We start from the raw sequence: 16,313 nt of genomic DNA on the forward strand, positions 1-16,313 counted from the left end.
TACCCCATGGAAGGTGTGTGGGGTGGGTGACGGGGAGAAGCAGATGGAGTGTGAGCGCTGCAGGTTCGCCTTAGTTAGAGAACAGGACTCCTGAGCCTGGAAGAAGGCAGATTGACTGGAGGCAGAGCGTGCAGAGCTGAGCAGTGCAGAGGCAAGCAGTGGAGGGAAGGGCAGGGCTGGGCCCAGCTCCACTCTACCACTGGGTCTATCGGCCCTCACACTGCGTGGGCCTAGCCAGAGTTCATGGGCAGGCGTGTGGTTCAATGGGAAGAGCACAGCTTTTGAGCTCAGGCACACCTGAGTTGAAATCCCAGCTCTCCCTCTAGCTATATGATCTCTGGCAGATGAACTAACCTCGTTAGGCCAGGTTCATCATCTGGAAAACAAGGATAACTGAGTCTACCGCAAAGGGTTGCTAGGACCACATAAAGCTGGGACATTGACTAGACGCTCAGGGAATGTTAATTTCTCCCCTCGGCCCCTAGTCCCCATCCCAGCTGCTCCTGTGCCATCTTCACTTCCGTGGGCGTCCTCTCTTCCATCTGTCATTCTCAACCACCTTTGTGCTTCTTGAACTCATCTGTGGCAGCCAGTAACCCCTTCTTCCCTCTAGTCCACCCCTCAGGTCACCTTTGAGTCAGGATTGCCTGCTGCCCTGATTACTTAGTTGTGGTCAACACCTGTACCCCTAAATTAATTTCTTGCGTGAAGGAAGGAGGAGGCGGGAGGAGAGGGGCTGGGGTGTGGTGATGGTTGAGAAGTCTGGGAAGGGAGGACAGTCTCTGAGACTGTGTGGCCAAGGGGAGATGGGTATCTGCATATGGGTGTGCCCCCTCCTGTACCACCCGGCCCTCCCTTCACCCTCTTTACCCCACCCTCCCAGCCTGCAATGTGACTATCCACAACCGCTGTAAAGACACCCTCGCCAACTGTACCAAGGTCAAGCAGAAGGTGAGATGGCAGGGAGGGCAGAGGGCTGGGGGAGAGGGTAGTGAGTGTGCGGTGCCCTCATGCCTTTTTCATTCATCCCCTACCCATTCAATGCCTCTCCTCACCGTGGGGCAGCCCAGACCCTCCACCCCAGACCTCAGGCCTGAATGGGCCAGCCTGTTGCTATAGACATAGCTCCCCAGCACTGGGCGCAGCCACCCTGATGATTTCAGCCATCCTGCCAGCTTTCTCCCGAGGGGGTCAGCTGCCCAGCTCCTGCCCTGTGCTGTGGGGGTGCCGCTTGGGTGACAGCTGTCCTTGGTGTCTCTCTTGCTCTCTGTCTCACAGCAACAGAAAGCTGCACTGCTGAAGAATAATACTGCCTTGCAGTCTGTGTCACTCCGCAGTAAGAGTGAGTAGTGAGGGGGTTCAGGAGCCCCCATGGGCCCCTGGGCCCCAGGCCTCTCAGTCCGTGGGCTCTGCTGCTCCCCTCAAATTTGTTCCCTGGCGCAGCACCTTTCTCCCCTTAATTGGAAGCAGATGGTGAGATGTCCAGACTCTCGGGCTTAGGGGCAGGACAGAAGAATCCCAGGGGGGTGAGGACTTGGGATGGCTGGCCCTCTGAACCTGCTCACACCCTGTATTATTATGGTTATTATTTACGCTGCACTTGGGTGTTGGTGGCAGCTGACAAGTGTCCGTTCAGACAGCTCTGGTGGAACAGGAAGAGCACGGTGCTTAGTCAGGTGTGAGTCCCTGCTCATCCACTGGCTGAGTCACCCCGGACAAGACTTAGAACCTTTCTGAGCTCCCGTTTGCTCATAGGCATGTTGAGGGGAAGGGTTAAGACAAGAAAAGCTCTTTGTATGTTCAAAGTATTGCACAAATGTAAGGCAGCATCACTGTTAGCATCTTTCTCCGATCAGAGTGGGCGAAGGGTGGGTGGGAGAGGAGGCCTGCCTTTAGTTGAGGAGCCTGGGAGGCCTGATTCCTGGGGAGGCGCCACGTTTGACGTTTGCCTGCTCGGTATCCCCTCCACAGCCACCACGCGGGAGCGGCCCAGCTCCGCCATCTACCCCTCCGACAGCTTTCGGCAGTCCCTGCTGGGCTCCCGCCGAGGCCGCTCCTCCTTGTCTTTAGCCAAGAGTGTTTCCACCACCAACATTGCTGGGTGAGCCTCTGCTTGGGGAAGGGAGAGCCAGGTAGGCAGAGAATGTGTCAGTGGAGACCAGCGGGCTGAGAGGTCCTTGCCATCCCTGGGTTCAGAATTAGTCAGACAGGTAAGGAGAACCTGGGGTGACTGCCTCTCGGATCCCGGCTTTGGTTCTGCACCTGGGAAGGGCTCTCTTGCCGGAGTTGGAGTGATGCAGCCGACCCGCACTTCCCTCAGACACTTCAATGATGAGTCTCCACTGGGCCTGCGCCGGATCCTCTCCCAGTCCACAGACTCCCTCAACATGCGGAACCGAACGCTGTCGGTGGAGTCCCTCATCGACGAAGGTGACCATGCGGGGCCTGGGGACACCTGAAGATGAGGGGCTGGTGGGCAGACCCAGAATGACAGAGCCGGAAGGGGTCTAGAGAAGGACCCAGGACGTGGGGAATTGGCTCTGAGTTGCTGCCCCCACTGATGTCCAGGTGCAGAGGTAATCTACAATGAGCTGATGAGTGACTTTGAGATGGATGAGAAGGACTTTGCAGCCGATTCCTGGAGCCTTGCTGTGGATAGCAGCTTCCTGCAGCAGCATAAAAAGGAGGTGATGAAGCAACAGGATGTCATCTATGGTGAGCCCAGACCACCCGAGACTTCTCTGCCTTCACTAGGTCCTGTCTATTGGTGTCCTTCTGCCAGTCCCCACCTCTCAAAATCCTTCCCTGTTACCCCATTGGTCTCCAAGACCCAGCCTGGCATCCCACAGATTGCAACTAGGGACTGTTGGTCTCCAAGGCTCTGTCTTTATCCCTTCATGCTAGTCAATTCTTAGTCTTTACTCTGGGCCTGTTTCATGCTAGGGACTGTGGGAAACCTAGACATGTAGACAAATACATGGTCCTTGCCCTAAAGCAGCTTACGACTTGAGATGACAATCATAAAGATGAAAAATGATTAGAAAATGACCTAAGATCATAAGAATGCAGAATGTTGACCTGGAAGGGACCTTGCAAACCTCACGTAGCGCTCTGAGGTTCCCAACCCAGGTCCCACCAATCGCAGCCAAGCCAAGGTGTCCTATTGTTCACACAGAGCTAATCCAGACGGAGCTGCACCATGTGCGGACGCTGAAGATCATGACCCGCCTCTTTCGCACGGGGATGCTGGAAGAGCTACAGCTGGAGCCGGGTGTGGTCCAGGGCCTGTTCCCCTGTGTGGACGAGCTCAGTGATATCCACACACGCTTCCTCAGCCAGTTGTTAGAACGCCGACGTCAGGCCCTGTGCCCTGGCAGCACCCGGAACTTCATCATCCCTCGCTTGGGTGACCTGCTCATTAGCCAGGTGAGAAAAGGCGGTGTGACTGGAGTGGGCATTTCTTTTAAAAATATATATATGTTTTTGTTGATTTTAGAGAGAGAGGAAGGGAGAAGGAGAGAAACATCTGTGTGAGAGAGAAACATTGATTGGTTTCCTCCTATACTCACCCCAATCGGGGATTCAACCCACAACCTGGTCATGTGCCCTGACCGGGAATCGAACCGGTGACCTTTTGGTACACAGGATGATGTTCAACCAACTGAGCCATACTGGCCAGGGCTAGAAAGGACATTTCTTGCCTACAAAAATTTTGGGGGTAGAGCCAGGGAGAACTGGAGAGTCAGGAAGACAGTCTGTTTGGCTGGAGGCCAGAGAGTATACAGGGGGTAAGGTGTGGCTTTGGGGGATATACTGATCCAGCCTTGCTCCCCCAACTTCTAGTTCTCAGGTCCCAGCGCTGAGCAGATGCGGAAGACCTACTCGGAGTTCTGTAGCCGCCACACCAAGGCCTTAAAGCTCTATAAGGAGCTATATGCTCGAGACAAACGGTTCCAGCAGTTCATCCGGGTGAGCAAACCTCTCCGGGACCCACACGCAGCCTCCTCTGGTGGCCCAAACCCAGCCTCCCCCGTCCTGGTGCAGGTGTACTGCACCTGCGTGGAGATCAGGTGCTCACAGTCCTGTGGGCCAGCCTCTGGTGGCAGCACGGCAGGAGCTTTCCACTGCTTGGTCTGATTGTCCTCACAGGGAATCTCATTTTCCAGACGCGCTCACCTAAGCCAGCATGAGGTCAATGGCCAAGCTGGTGCCAGCACCGGAGTGCAGGCTCCAAGTCCAGCATTCTCCGTGTTGCCCTGCCCCCTGCCCCTACTCTCGCCCTGAGTCCTGCCTCTGTCCTTGTAGAAAGTGACCCGCTTGGCTGTGCTGAAGCGGCATGGGGTACAGGAGTGCATCCTGCTGGTGACACAGCGCATCACCAAGTACCCGGTGCTCATTAACCGGATCCTGCAGCATTCCCACGGTGAGAGGCAGGCTGCAGGGAGAGGAGGAGGGGGGCGGGCTATTTGGGGTAACAAAAGGCTTGGGATAACCAAGGGAAGGGATAGAGTCAGATGTGGAACCCTAGGCAGCCTCCGAAGGTGGGGTCATGACTCGAAGGGCATTGAGGCTGGGGTGAAGCTCGCTGAGCCATCCCTCATGCTGACCCGGTGCCAGGGATGGAGGAGGAGCGCAAGGACCTGACAACAGCTCTGGGGATGGTGAAGGAGTTGCTGTCCAATGTGGACCAGGATGTGCACGAGCTGGAGAAGGGGGCCCGCCTGCAGGAGGTCTACAACCGCATGGACCCTCGGGCCCAGACACCAGTGCCGGGCAAGGGCCCCTTTGGCCGAGAGGAGCTTCTGCGGCGCAAGCTTATCCACGACGGTTGCCTGCTCTGGAAGACTGCGACCGGCCGCTTCAAAGGTCAGTGGTCACCTCGGCAGGCCCAGCAAGCGTTGGCAGTCAGAGATTGAGAGGGAGAAGCATTCAGCCCTTACATCTCTCTGCAGCTTTACACCCAGGGTGAGACCTAGTGGGAGGAATAAGCATGGTCTCTGTTGCAGCGAAAGTCTGCATTCTGGAGTTAACTTTATGGACCAATCAGGGACTTTATCAGTATTTATTTATTTATTTATTTATTTATTTATTCTTTTTTAATATATTTTTATTGATTTCAGAGAGGAAGGGAGAGAGAGAGAGAGAGAGAGAGAGAGAGAGAGAGAGAGAGAGAGAGAAACATCAATGATGAGAGAGAATCATTGATTGGCTGCCTCCTGCACACCCCCCACTGGGGATCGAGCCCGCAACCCATGCATGTGCCCTTGGCCGGAATTGGACCTGGGACCCCTTAGTCCGCAGGCCGATACTCTATCCACTGAGCCAAACCGGTTAGGGCATGACATCTGCGTTTTATGGACTTGCCCTTTGTTCCCGCTGCTGTCTTAAAGTGCAGGACTTCATAGGATCTGAGGGCCTAGAAGGTGGGGCAGAGGAGGGGCGTGAAGGGGGCACCTGCTGGAGTGGAAGGAGATGGCATTGTTCAACTGAGAGAGAGATGGATAAGGAACCCAGCTTTCCCCCTGCCTACCCAGCACAAAACGAGAAGTGGGAATATGCTGGGCACGGGGAATTTAGGTCCAACATTCCAAAAGGTCATATGTTATTAAGTGTTAGACATAGAGCTGAAAGGTTGAAAAAGGGTGGCCCCTTCTGCTCTGGGAATCCTTTTTATTCTCTGGACCCTTTCACCCAGAAAAACACATGTTATATTCATATGCAAAGTTGCTTGTGCAACTTCAGACCGTTTGCAGAGCCTCTGGAGCCCAGCAGGGGACATTGTAGGGGTCTGTGGACTCCAGGTTAAGAAACCTGCATAGCCTGGCCAGTGTGGCTCAGTGGTTAAGCATCAACCTATGAACCAGGAGGTCACGGTTCGATTCCTGGTCAGCACACATGCCTGGGTTGAGTTCTGGGCTCGATCCCCAGTGTGAGTTGTGCAGGAGGCAGCCGATCAATGATTCTCATCATTGATGTTTCTATCTCTCTCTCTCTTCCTTCCACTCTGAAATCAATAAAAATATATTTTAAAAGCAAGACCTGTATCAATTGGGTACAGAGGTTTTTCTTTAAAAACGCTGGGTAATCCCTGATAGTCTCGTCTAGCCTAAGAAGCTGTTTTGCTCCATAGATAGCACATACATTTCCCCCCCTCTTGCAGTCTGAGCTGTAAGAATGGGGAGGTGCGAGGTCTGCATGGGTGGAGGGAGCAACCAGAGGGAAGAGAGGCAGGAAGGGGGGATCAGGAGTTCTAACCCGATGGGGCCAGCCTGGTCCTTGGGAAAGAGGAAACGGCTGCTGAGACCCTCTCCTGCTGACTGCTCTCCCACCTTGGTTCCCCTGCCAGATGTGCTGATGCTGCTGATGACAGACGTGCTAGTGTTTCTCCAAGAGAAGGACCAGAAGTACATCTTTCCTACCCTGGTGAGACCGTCCACCTCCTTTCTCAACCAGCACAGACTAGTGTTTCAGGTCCTTTTTGCTTTCCTACCTGAGTCCGAAAGAACCCTGAAATAGCCATGGTTGTAACCATCCTATATAATAAAAGGGTAATATGCAAATTGATTGAACAGTGGAATGACTGGTCGCTATGACACGCACTGACCACCAGGGGGCACACGCTCAACACAGGAGCTGCCCCCTGGTGGTCAGTGTGCTCCCACAGGGGGAGCACTGCTCAGCCAGAAGCCCTGAGCCGGGCTTATAGCTGGCGAGCACAGCGGCCATAGCAGCTGTGCTAAGGATGTTGCAGGCCAAGCTGAGGGACCCCCTGCCCCACCACCACCACCACGAGTGCACGAATGTCGTGCACCGGGCCTCTAGTTACTATAATAAAATAATAAGGAATAGGAATAACTAACAGGTGTTGTTACTGTGTGCAGGCACTTGTACACTTGTGAGGAAGGCCAATTAATATCCCCCCTTTTTTACATATAAAGCTTTATGGTTGAAGGTATTACATATTCCCTTTTTTCCCCATTGACCTTCTCCAGCCCGAGGCCTTCACCACCCTATTGTATGTGTCCACGTATATGCATACAAGGTCTTTGGTTTATTAATACTCCCTTTTTGTAGATGAGGGAAGTAAAGCTTAAAGTTAATTAAATTGTCCAGGGTCACATGTGCTTCTAGGTCCTCTCTGGCTGGCACCAGAGCCAGGGCTCTGAACCTGTACTGTCGGTGGACTCTTCCACACGTTGTTTATTCCCTAAGAGCTGAAGAGCATCCAGATACCCAAGGGTCAGGATTGCCAGGCTTAATTCTTCCTTCCCCTGACCGACAGGACAAGCCCTCGGTGATCTCACTGCAGAATCTCATCGTTCGGGACATTGCCAACCAGGAGAAGGGGATGTTTCTGATCAGCGCGACCCCCCCTGAGATGTATGAGGTCCACACGGCATCCCGGGATGATCGGAACACCTGGATCCGAGTCATTCAGCAGAGTGTGCGCATGTGAGTGAGTGTGTGTGTGCATGTGAATGTGTGTGTGTGGCCTCGGGGCACCTGCAGCTTCGGGGCCCCGGACCACAGCGCCCCCTGGAATCAGAACCCAGGGTTCAGAGGTGGAGGCAGAGGCTGGGGGGAGCCAAGATGGCCCAAGGCAGGGAAGGTCATCTTACGTTCTCATATGATGACAACCCCAATCACTTGTCAAATGCAACTTGAGCTGACAAGCAAAGGAATGTTTTGAGCTGTGATGTGATGGAATACCTGCCAGGCCGGCAGTCCAGTTTCAGCTGCCTTACCATTAGGTCTGCAGGCAGTGGGCCGTTATTTGGATTGGATTGGATTTTACCTCTGTTTTCTAAAAAGGAATGAAAAAGAAGATAATAAGCCAAAACCGGTTTGGCTCAGTGGATAGAGCGTCAGCCTGCGGACTGAAAGGTCCCGGGTTCGATTCCGGTCAAGGGCATGTACCTTGGTTGCGGGCACATCCCCAGTAGGAGGTGTGCAGGAGGCAGCTGATCGATGTTTCTCTCTCATCGATGTTTCTAACTCTCTATCTCTCTTCCTTCCTCTCTGTAAAAAATCAATAAAATATATTAAAAAAAAAAAGAAAAAGAAGATAATAAAAGTGTTGATACTGGAGATAAGAGGAGCAGTCTCATAAACAAACTCCATATAAGAGAGACAAGAGGGAAATTGTATAGTGTGCTACAGCAGCAAATCTTTTCTTTAAAAAAACATGGCGTTTTGTTGTTGTGTGTTTTTAGAGAGAAAGAGAGAGGAAGGGAGAGGGAGATAGACACATTGATGAGAGAGAAATATTGATCGGTTGCTTCCTACACACCCCACACTGGGGATCAAACCTGCAACCTGGGCATGTGCTCTGATCGGGAATCAAACCATGACCTCCTGGTTCATAGGTTGACGCTCAACCACTGAGCCAAGCCAACTGGGCTAAAGCAGCAAATCTTTAGCTTCTGTTGGACACACATTAGATTTGAGGCAGTCAGTCAAGTAAAGTGCATGTAAAATGTTGAAAGTGGATTCTTGAAGATTACACTCAATTAGGATATTTATAATTTTTTCATCTTTCAGAGAATGGATTCTTCTCCACTTTATAATATATAAACCTGTTTTTTTCGTTGTTAACACTATTATAGATGTCCCCATTTCCTCCTCTTGTTCCCCCTCCAGCCAGCTCCTGTCCTCCTATAAACCTATTTTTAAACTTTTTGCAATCTAGACTTTTGAACTAATTTTTCAGAAATGCATACAAAACTATGAAATTGCCTATTTTAGCAAAACAATGCAAATATACAAATTGACCGTAGATCTACAGTGGCCTCTTTATTAATGGTATTAATAGTTGTAATTGTGAACATTATAATTAATATTATTCATTGTAGTTCATTGAGCCTCTGCTATTATTAAGACACTGTTATATTATTGCATTTAATCCTAACAAAAACCTATAAGGAAGATAGCATTCCCATTTTTCCAAAAGAGGAAATAGAAAGTCGATCACCTGGCAAATAGTGGAGCCAGGACTTAAGCCCAATTTGCTTGATGTCAAAGCCTGTAGTTGTCCCTCTGCACCATGCCGCCTCTCCAGGTGATCTTAGGGGAGGGAAATACATCCCACTAAATGCAGATGATCAGTGCTAAGAAAGGGGGAGGGTCAAGAGTGAAGGAGGCCAGAGCATGCGGCTGATGGATCATACCAGGGAAGCATAGAACATGTTTGCAAAGGAATGATTCCTGGTCTGTAGCCTAGCTTCCTCCCTTAACCCCACCCGCCCTGTTATCTTTCCAGATGCCCATCCAGAGAGGACTTCCCCCTGATTGAGACAGAGGATGAGGCTTACCTGCGGCGAATCAAGAGTAAGTCCCACCCACAAAATGCGTTAAATAATTTATGATACAGTCACACAATGAGATGGCTGGCTGAGGGCTGCTGTAGATCCATAACTAAAACCTATTGTTAAGTGAAAAGAGCGAAGTTTAAAACAGTGTAAAGTGTATGCTGCCATTAGTGTAAAAATAATGGGGATAAATATGTCATGTATTTTGTGTGTGTGTGTGTGTGTGTGTGTGTAATGTCTCAAAAAAGATCAGTTATTATTTATGGCTGCTTTGGGAAGGGGAACTAGGAAGACCAGGGTTGAGACAGTAACTTACTTTTTACTATAGGGTCTTATTTTAGTTGGGGCATGATCTGTATTCCAGCCAGCAGGGAGGAGTAAAGGAACAAGGAGAGTTTATAACCATTTTTTAAAAATATATTTAGTGATTTGAGAGAGAGAGAAACGTCAATATGAGACAGAAACTTTAATTGGTTGCCTCCTGCTTACACCCCAACTGGGGATCATACCTGCAACCTGGGCATGTGCCCTGACTGGGAATCACAGCAGCAACATTTTGGTGCATGGAATGATGTTTAATCAACTGAGCCACACTAGCCAGGGCATATATCTATTTCTTTTTTTTTTTTTTTTTAATGTTTTTATTGATTTTAGAGAGAGGGAGAGAGAGATAGAAACATCAATGATGAGAATCATCGACTGGCTGCCTCCTGCATGCCCCCTAATGGGGATCGAGCCTGCAAGCTGGGCATGTGCCCTGACCAGGAATCAAACCATGACCTCCTGGTTCATGGGTCCATGCCACACTGGTCAGCAATATGTCCTGTTTCTTTTGAGGACAGATCTGGAAGACGCACCCATTGGCCATATGGCAATGGCTAGCTGCAAATCAAGCTGGGAAATGTAGTCTAACTGGGTAGCATGCGTCCAGATGAAACTTGTACACATTCTCTAACTAAAGGAAGATGGGGAGAGTGAAAACTGGTGGACAACCTTCAATCCCTACCACAAACCATTTTTACTTTATTTTATTTATTGATTGATTTGAGAGAGAGAGAGAGAGGGAGAGAGAGAGAGAAACATCAATTTGTTGTTCAACTTGTTTACGCATTCATCAATTGATTCTTATATGTGCTCTGACCAGGGATCGAACCCACAACCTTGGTGTATCGGGACTACACTCTAACCGACTGAGCTACCCAGACAGGGCTATCGCTTTTTTTTTTTTTTTTTTAAATATATATTTTATTGATATTTCACAGAGAGGAAGGGAGAGGGATAGAGAGCTAGAAACATCGATGAGAGAGAAACATCGATCAGCTGCCTCCTGCACACCTCCCACTGAGGCTGTGCCCGCAACCAAGGTACATGCCCTTGACCGGAATCGAACCCGGGACCTTTCAGTCCGCAGGCCGACGCTCTATCCACTGAGCCAAACCGGTTTTGGCTATCGCTTTTGTTTTTAAAACAGAAGTGCATGTGTTACTTTCCCCCTCAAAATGTTTTTTTTTTTTTTCTTTTTCATACATGCCAAAAATAAAAATTAAGTCCTGCTGTTCTGCCCAGCGCTGGCCCGTAATCCCTAAGGCTGCCTCTGGGGCGGCTGCCCCTCCAGGGCGGGCTCTCCGGGTACCCTCTCGGCCCGCTAGTGTGCTCACCTGTCCCTTGTCCACAGTGGAGCTGCAACAGAAAGACCGGGCGCTGGTGGAGCTGCTGCAGGAGAAGGTCGGGCTGTTTGCCGAGATGACCCATTTCCAGGTGGAAGAGAATGGCAGCTGTGGGATGCCCCTGCCCACCCTGCCCAGGGGCCTTTTCCGTTCTGAGTCCCTCGAGTCCCCTCGTGGCGAGCGGCTGCTGCAGGATGCCATCCGTGAGGGTGAGGGAACGCCCAGGGAAGAGTCCAGGCTCGTCCACTCACTGTCACAGGCTGTGGACAAACAGCTAGACCTGGACGCATGCAGACAAAAGGGATGTCAGCCCCACAGTCCATAAACTCCCTTGAGTGCCTGCTGTGGGCCCGGTGCTGGGAGAGGCCGGGGAAGAGATGGACACCTGTCATCCTACATGCACCTGTGCTGTCCTTGGGCTCCTTCCGTGAACTTTGCCTTATACATGGTGGTGTGGGGGGGAGCCCACACGTGCAGGGTATTCCCCTAGGTGTCTGCGCAGTCCAAGCGTATTGGGCAAATGGCATCGCCTCCCATTCCTCACAGGGTTCTGTGTTACCTCTCTCCTCACCTCTTCTTCTCCTTCAGTGGAGGGCCTGAAAGACCTGCTCGTGGGGCCTGGAGTGGAGCTGCTCTCGACCCGGGAACCAGGCCTCCCCGTGGAAGCAGAAAGTGGTGGTAACATGAGTCCTGGAATCACCGCCAGTGAGTCCCAGGGCAGGGGACCAAGGTGGTGGTGGTGGCAGCGGGGGGGAATTAAAGAGAATGGGGTGGTACCAGGGGCCGAGTGCTGTCAGGGTCCTGGGAAAGTGAGCTCAGCCCATCCTTTTCTCCTCAACAGATGGTGAGGCCAGAACCTTCAATGGCTCGATCGAGCTCTGCAGAGCCGACTCAGACTCCAGCCAGAAGGTGGGTCCTCAGGAGATGTCAGGACTTGGCTAGAGGATGGGAAAGGGACAGCTGGCCTATAGATTAACTCGGAGCTATCAGGGACAGGCACCAGGGACTTGTGTGCCTGCTGACTCCCTATCCTTGCCCATTTCTGCAGGATCGAAATGGAAATCAGCTGAGATCTCCCCAGGAGGTGAGATGGGAATTTGATGCTATAGGAGACTGAAGGGAGGATGTTCTTAGTCTTGAGAAATTGAAGCCAAGTTTGGAGGGGTGTGGGGGAGAGTCTGTACCTCAAAGTTACCATAATTTTTACTGTCCCCACACCCACACTTAACTTCCGGGCAGTTCTCCCATCCTGAAGCTTGAGCCCTGTTCCCACTCTCTCCTCTATCCTCAGGAAGCGTTGCAGCGATTGGTCAATCTTTATGGACTTCTGCATGGCCTACAGGTCAGTGGGGCAGGGGCAGGAATGGGGAAGGGGAAGAGCCAGCACAGAGCTGCCCATTCAGGTGGGACCGAGTCATTCTGATAGGCTTTTCTTTTTTCTTTTTTTTTTTAAATATATTTTATTGATATTTTACAGAGAGGAAGGGAGAGGGATAGAGAGCTAGAAACATCGATGAGAGAGAGAAACATCGATCAGCTGCCTCCTGCACACTCCCCGCTGGGAATGTGCCCGCAACCAAGGTACATGCCCTTGACCGGAATCGAACCCGGGACCCTTCAGTCCGCAGGCCGACGCTCTATCCACTGAGCCAAACCGGTTAGGGCGGCTTTTCTTTTCTTTTTTTTTTAATTAAATATCTTTTTATTGATTTTAGAGACAGAGGAAGGGAGAGGGAGAGAGAAAGAGAGAAACATCAATTGGTTGCCTCCTGCATGCACCCTGACCGGGGGATCAAACCTGCAAACTGAGTATGTGCCCTGGGTGGGAATCGAACCAGTGACCCTTCGGTGCATGGGACAATGCTCAACCAACTGAGCCACATTGGCCAAGGCCTAATAGGCCTTTCTAAGCCTTCTCCCAGTAGGAGCACTCCAGGAATCCCGACCTGGTTCCTGGGGATGAGGGGGAGGGATAGCAGAAGCGGGGGTTTCTGATGTGCTCATCTGTCCCCATTCCACCCAGGCGGCTGTGGCCCAGCAGGACACGCTGATGGAAGCCCGAGTCCCCGAGGGCCCGGAGCGACGGGAGAAGCTGACCCGAGCCAACTCTCGGGATGGGGAGGCCAGCAGAGCTGGGGCTACCCCTGGGGCTCCTGAAAAGCAGGCCACGGAACTGGCATTACTGCAGCGGCAACACACGCTGTTGCAGGAAGAGCTGCGGCGCTGCCGGCGCCTCGGTGAAGAGCGGGCGACTGAGGCTGGCAGCCTGGAAGCCCGGCTCCGGGAGAGTGAGCAGGCCCGGGCGCTGCTGGAGCGGGAGGCTGAAGAGGCTCGCAGGCAGCTGGCTGCCTTGGGCCAGGCCGACTCCATTCCCCAGGAGGCCCCCTGGGCCCGCAGGCCTCTGGATCCTCGGCGCCGGAGCCTCCCCGCAGGCGATGCCCTGTACTTGAGTTTCAGCCCCCCACAGGTAAGGGAGCTTGGAGCAGTGAACTGACCTGAGGTGGACATCAGGGTCCATGGGAGAACCTGAAAGGAACTGGGGATTTGAGCCCAAAAGAAATTGGGCAACAGACTCGAAGGACTAGAGAACTGAACCTTTTAGGTGGGTGCAGAAAGAAATCAGCCAGTGGTGGATCTGCTAGGGAGAATTGGGTCTTGGGGCCCAGAGGGCCCATTGCCCCAGCTGAGCAGGGCCTGCAGTCTTCACACTCCTCAGTCCCTGACCTGCTGCTTTCCTTGCGCACGGCCCACAGCCCAGTCGAGGCCATGACCGCCTGGATTTGCCTGTGACTGTTCGCTCTGTCCATCGACCCTTTGAGGAACGAGAGAGGCAGGAGCTGGGCAGCCCCGAGGAGCGGCTACAAGACAGCAGTGACCCTGACACTGGCAGCGAGGAGGAAGGTAGCAGCCGCCTGTCTCCGCCCCATAGTCCTCGAGGTGAGATCCTGGCAGAGACGGGGAATGGAAGTGGGGTGCGACCTTGGCTGTGCTTTGCAAGTGGAGTCTGTGTCCTGGAGCACAGGAACATTTAGGAAGGTCCCTCACTAACCACTGAGGTCTGCAGTAACTCTGGGAAGGACACAAGGATTTTCTGTTTTGTCTGATGGTGAATGAGTGGTGAAACTCTAGGAAGCAAAGAATGTAGAGGCCACTCCTTCTCTAGTAAGTCAGTTGACTCCCAACTTTTTCAAGTAGAAATACATATATATTAGAGAAGGAAGGGAGAGAGAGAGGGAAACATCCACTTATTTATGCATTCATTGGTTGATTCTTGTATGTGCCCTGACCAGGGACTGAACCAGCAACCTTGGCATATTGGGACGATGCGCTAACCAACTGAGCTACCCGGCCAGGGTTAGAGATGGATTTACTTATTTATTTATTTATTTTTAGAAAGATTTTTTTAAAGTAAAAAAAAAGTTACAGACTTCCAAGTTCTTATAGTTGGCTCAGGAAATACAAAATAACCAAAAGCTACTATAACTTCATATAGCAATCTTAAAACATTTTGTTATTTTATTAATCAAATTGTATCTTCATATACTTACCAGTATATAAAGTACCTACCAAGGTGTGAGCACATTACTTACTCTGTTGACAGAGGTTTTTCCCTCACCAAGGACTCACAGACCTTGGTCATCCCTCACAGCCCTCAGAGCTCCTCAGCCCACAGATGGGGAGGCATTAGTGTAGGGGTGCTCATGGAGCCTCTGACACTCACTAACTTTGCCCTGTCCCCTGCAGATTTCACCAGAATGCAGGACATACCCGAGGAGACTGAGAGCCGCGATGGGGAGCCTGTAGCTCCAGAGAGCTAAGGGGGCCCCTCCCTCCTTCCTGTGCCCCCTGAAGAATATTACTGAGGGAGGCAAAACTTGGGGACTCCAACCTGCCAATGACCAGGGAACACTTGAACTGCTGATTGTCCTTGCCAGCTCTTGGGATCCTTGGATACCTGGAGCCATTTAGGAAGCTGGGGGGAATTAGGCCACAGTGCCCCCTGGTGGCATCCAGAAGTACACCACAGATGCCAACTTTTCATGCCTTCTTCCCTCTACTTTAGGAAAGTTTATTTATTTATTGTTTATTAGTTATGGAGGGAGAAAGGGGATTTAGAGGACCAGGGACATGGGAGCCAAGCCATAGGGAACAAGGGGCCTTGTCCTTTAACACTACTGGGGTTTATTCAGACATAACCATGCAGCTGCCGGATTCAAGCCCTGCCACCCTCCCAGCAACATCATCTTTGAGGAGAGGCTGCAGCTGTAGGACCCGACCGCCCCTTCAAGAAGGGCTGTGGGCAGGGCCATATCCCTCTCCCCTCAGCCTCTTACTGCTGTTCTCTCTTCTCTCCTTCCTCAGTGGGACCCCAGGGAGTCAACCTGGCTTCCTAGAGTGGATGGAGTAGAGGTTGAGGTGGCCATGATGGTCTGTTGGGGGTGAGGGGAAACCCCACAGGGACCAGAATGTCTTTTTGTTGTTGTTTGCTTTTTTTTTTTTTTTTTTTTTTGTACCAAAGCCAACTGCACGTGTTTTATATTTTTAAGAGAAGATTGTAGGCAATTAGAAATTTCAGCCTTCTATCTCCACATCTCTGAAGAACTTGAGGGGTGGGGGAAACAGTGACTTCACCCCTCATCCATAGTAATGGGGGAACTAGTCTGACCTCTTCCACAGCCATTTGGAAACAAAGTTCTAGGGTGAGTTGGGAAATCTCTATGAACCCTGACCTTATCCCCCAGCTCACCAACCATGACCTGAAACCTCCGCCTGAATTGGGGGGATTTTCAATGGACCCCCAAATGCCCACCAGTGCCAGCCATTTTTCTACCAATTTGATTGTGTAAAAAAAAAAAAAAGAAAAAAGATAAAAAAAAGATGAAAGGTAAAGAAAGGAAAATTAAAGACCTGGAACCCCATGCAGTGCTGTCTCTGAATGTCTGAGGTGCTGATGGTGCTGCTGAGGGGAGAGCCAGGGAGTGGCCCATGGCCCTCGGAAAGGGGCCTTTCCTCCCCCAGAAGGGCAAGGTGGCCTCACTGAAGACAGGGGACCCTAACGAAAGGAACGGCTACCTTCTTTTTCTGTTATCATTATTGATATTCACAAACAAGGACTGGGGATTCCAATATTAGAAGACTTGTTTTCATCTCGTTTGCATGCTGTGCTCAGAAACGGCATCGGCCTCTGGCCCCCTCCCCTCCCTTTGGGCAGAGTTCCTCTGAGCCTCCCTTCAGCGTCACTTGTTTTCAGGTTCAGCCACCACTCTGCCCTGGTTCTTCACCGTGTCAGAGCCCTGGGCACCCTCTTCCAGATGGTTCTCCTCAGAGAAGCTCTCCT

General features: G+C 51.5%; 1 protein-coding gene across 12 annotated transcripts in view; it reads left to right on the forward strand.

Moving 5' to 3' along the window:
• ARHGEF2 (Rho/Rac guanine nucleotide exchange factor 2) overlaps nucleotides 1–15,897 on the forward strand; it is a 37,831-nt gene extending 21,934 nt beyond the window's left edge. For 6 of the 12 annotated variants that reach the window (XM_080647494.1, XM_080647499.1, XM_080647502.1 and 3 more), the window contains 20 exons: nucleotides 884–951; nucleotides 1,279–1,342; nucleotides 1,972–2,101; nucleotides 2,321–2,430; nucleotides 2,569–2,715; nucleotides 3,176–3,426; nucleotides 3,844–3,969; nucleotides 4,306–4,423; nucleotides 4,618–4,866; nucleotides 6,347–6,423; nucleotides 7,283–7,452; nucleotides 9,260–9,327; nucleotides 10,984–11,184; nucleotides 11,564–11,680; nucleotides 11,817–11,884; nucleotides 12,024–12,059; nucleotides 12,267–12,317; nucleotides 12,999–13,442; nucleotides 13,729–13,912; nucleotides 14,720–15,891. In XM_080647494.1, coding sequence (XP_080503620.1) covers nucleotides 884–951; nucleotides 1,279–1,342; nucleotides 1,972–2,101; nucleotides 2,321–2,430; nucleotides 2,569–2,715; nucleotides 3,176–3,426; nucleotides 3,844–3,969; nucleotides 4,306–4,423; nucleotides 4,618–4,866; nucleotides 6,347–6,423; nucleotides 7,283–7,452; nucleotides 9,260–9,327; nucleotides 10,984–11,184; nucleotides 11,564–11,680; nucleotides 11,817–11,884; nucleotides 12,024–12,059; nucleotides 12,267–12,317; nucleotides 12,999–13,442; nucleotides 13,729–13,912; nucleotides 14,720–14,793 — 2,753 coding nt within the window. In that variant the 3' untranslated portion in view covers nucleotides 14,794–15,891. Of the gene's footprint in view, nucleotides 1–883; nucleotides 952–1,278; nucleotides 1,343–1,971; nucleotides 2,102–2,320; nucleotides 2,431–2,568; nucleotides 2,716–3,175; nucleotides 3,427–3,843; nucleotides 3,970–4,305; nucleotides 4,424–4,617; nucleotides 4,867–6,346; nucleotides 6,424–7,282; nucleotides 7,453–9,259; nucleotides 9,328–10,983; nucleotides 11,185–11,563; nucleotides 11,681–11,816; nucleotides 11,885–12,023; nucleotides 12,060–12,266; nucleotides 12,318–12,998; nucleotides 13,443–13,728; nucleotides 13,913–14,719 lie in introns of all 12 variants that reach the window. The other 6 variants (XM_080647496.1, XM_080647504.1, XM_080647495.1 and 3 more) reach the window with 2 other exon arrangements.
• Nucleotides 15,898–16,313: the final 416 nt, after the last annotated feature.

The sequence above is a fragment of the Plecotus auritus genome (genome assembly GCF_963455305.1).
Source record: "Plecotus auritus genome assembly, chromosome: 12".
In the NCBI taxonomy this organism is placed as follows: domain Eukaryota; kingdom Metazoa; phylum Chordata; class Mammalia; order Chiroptera; family Vespertilionidae; genus Plecotus; species Plecotus auritus.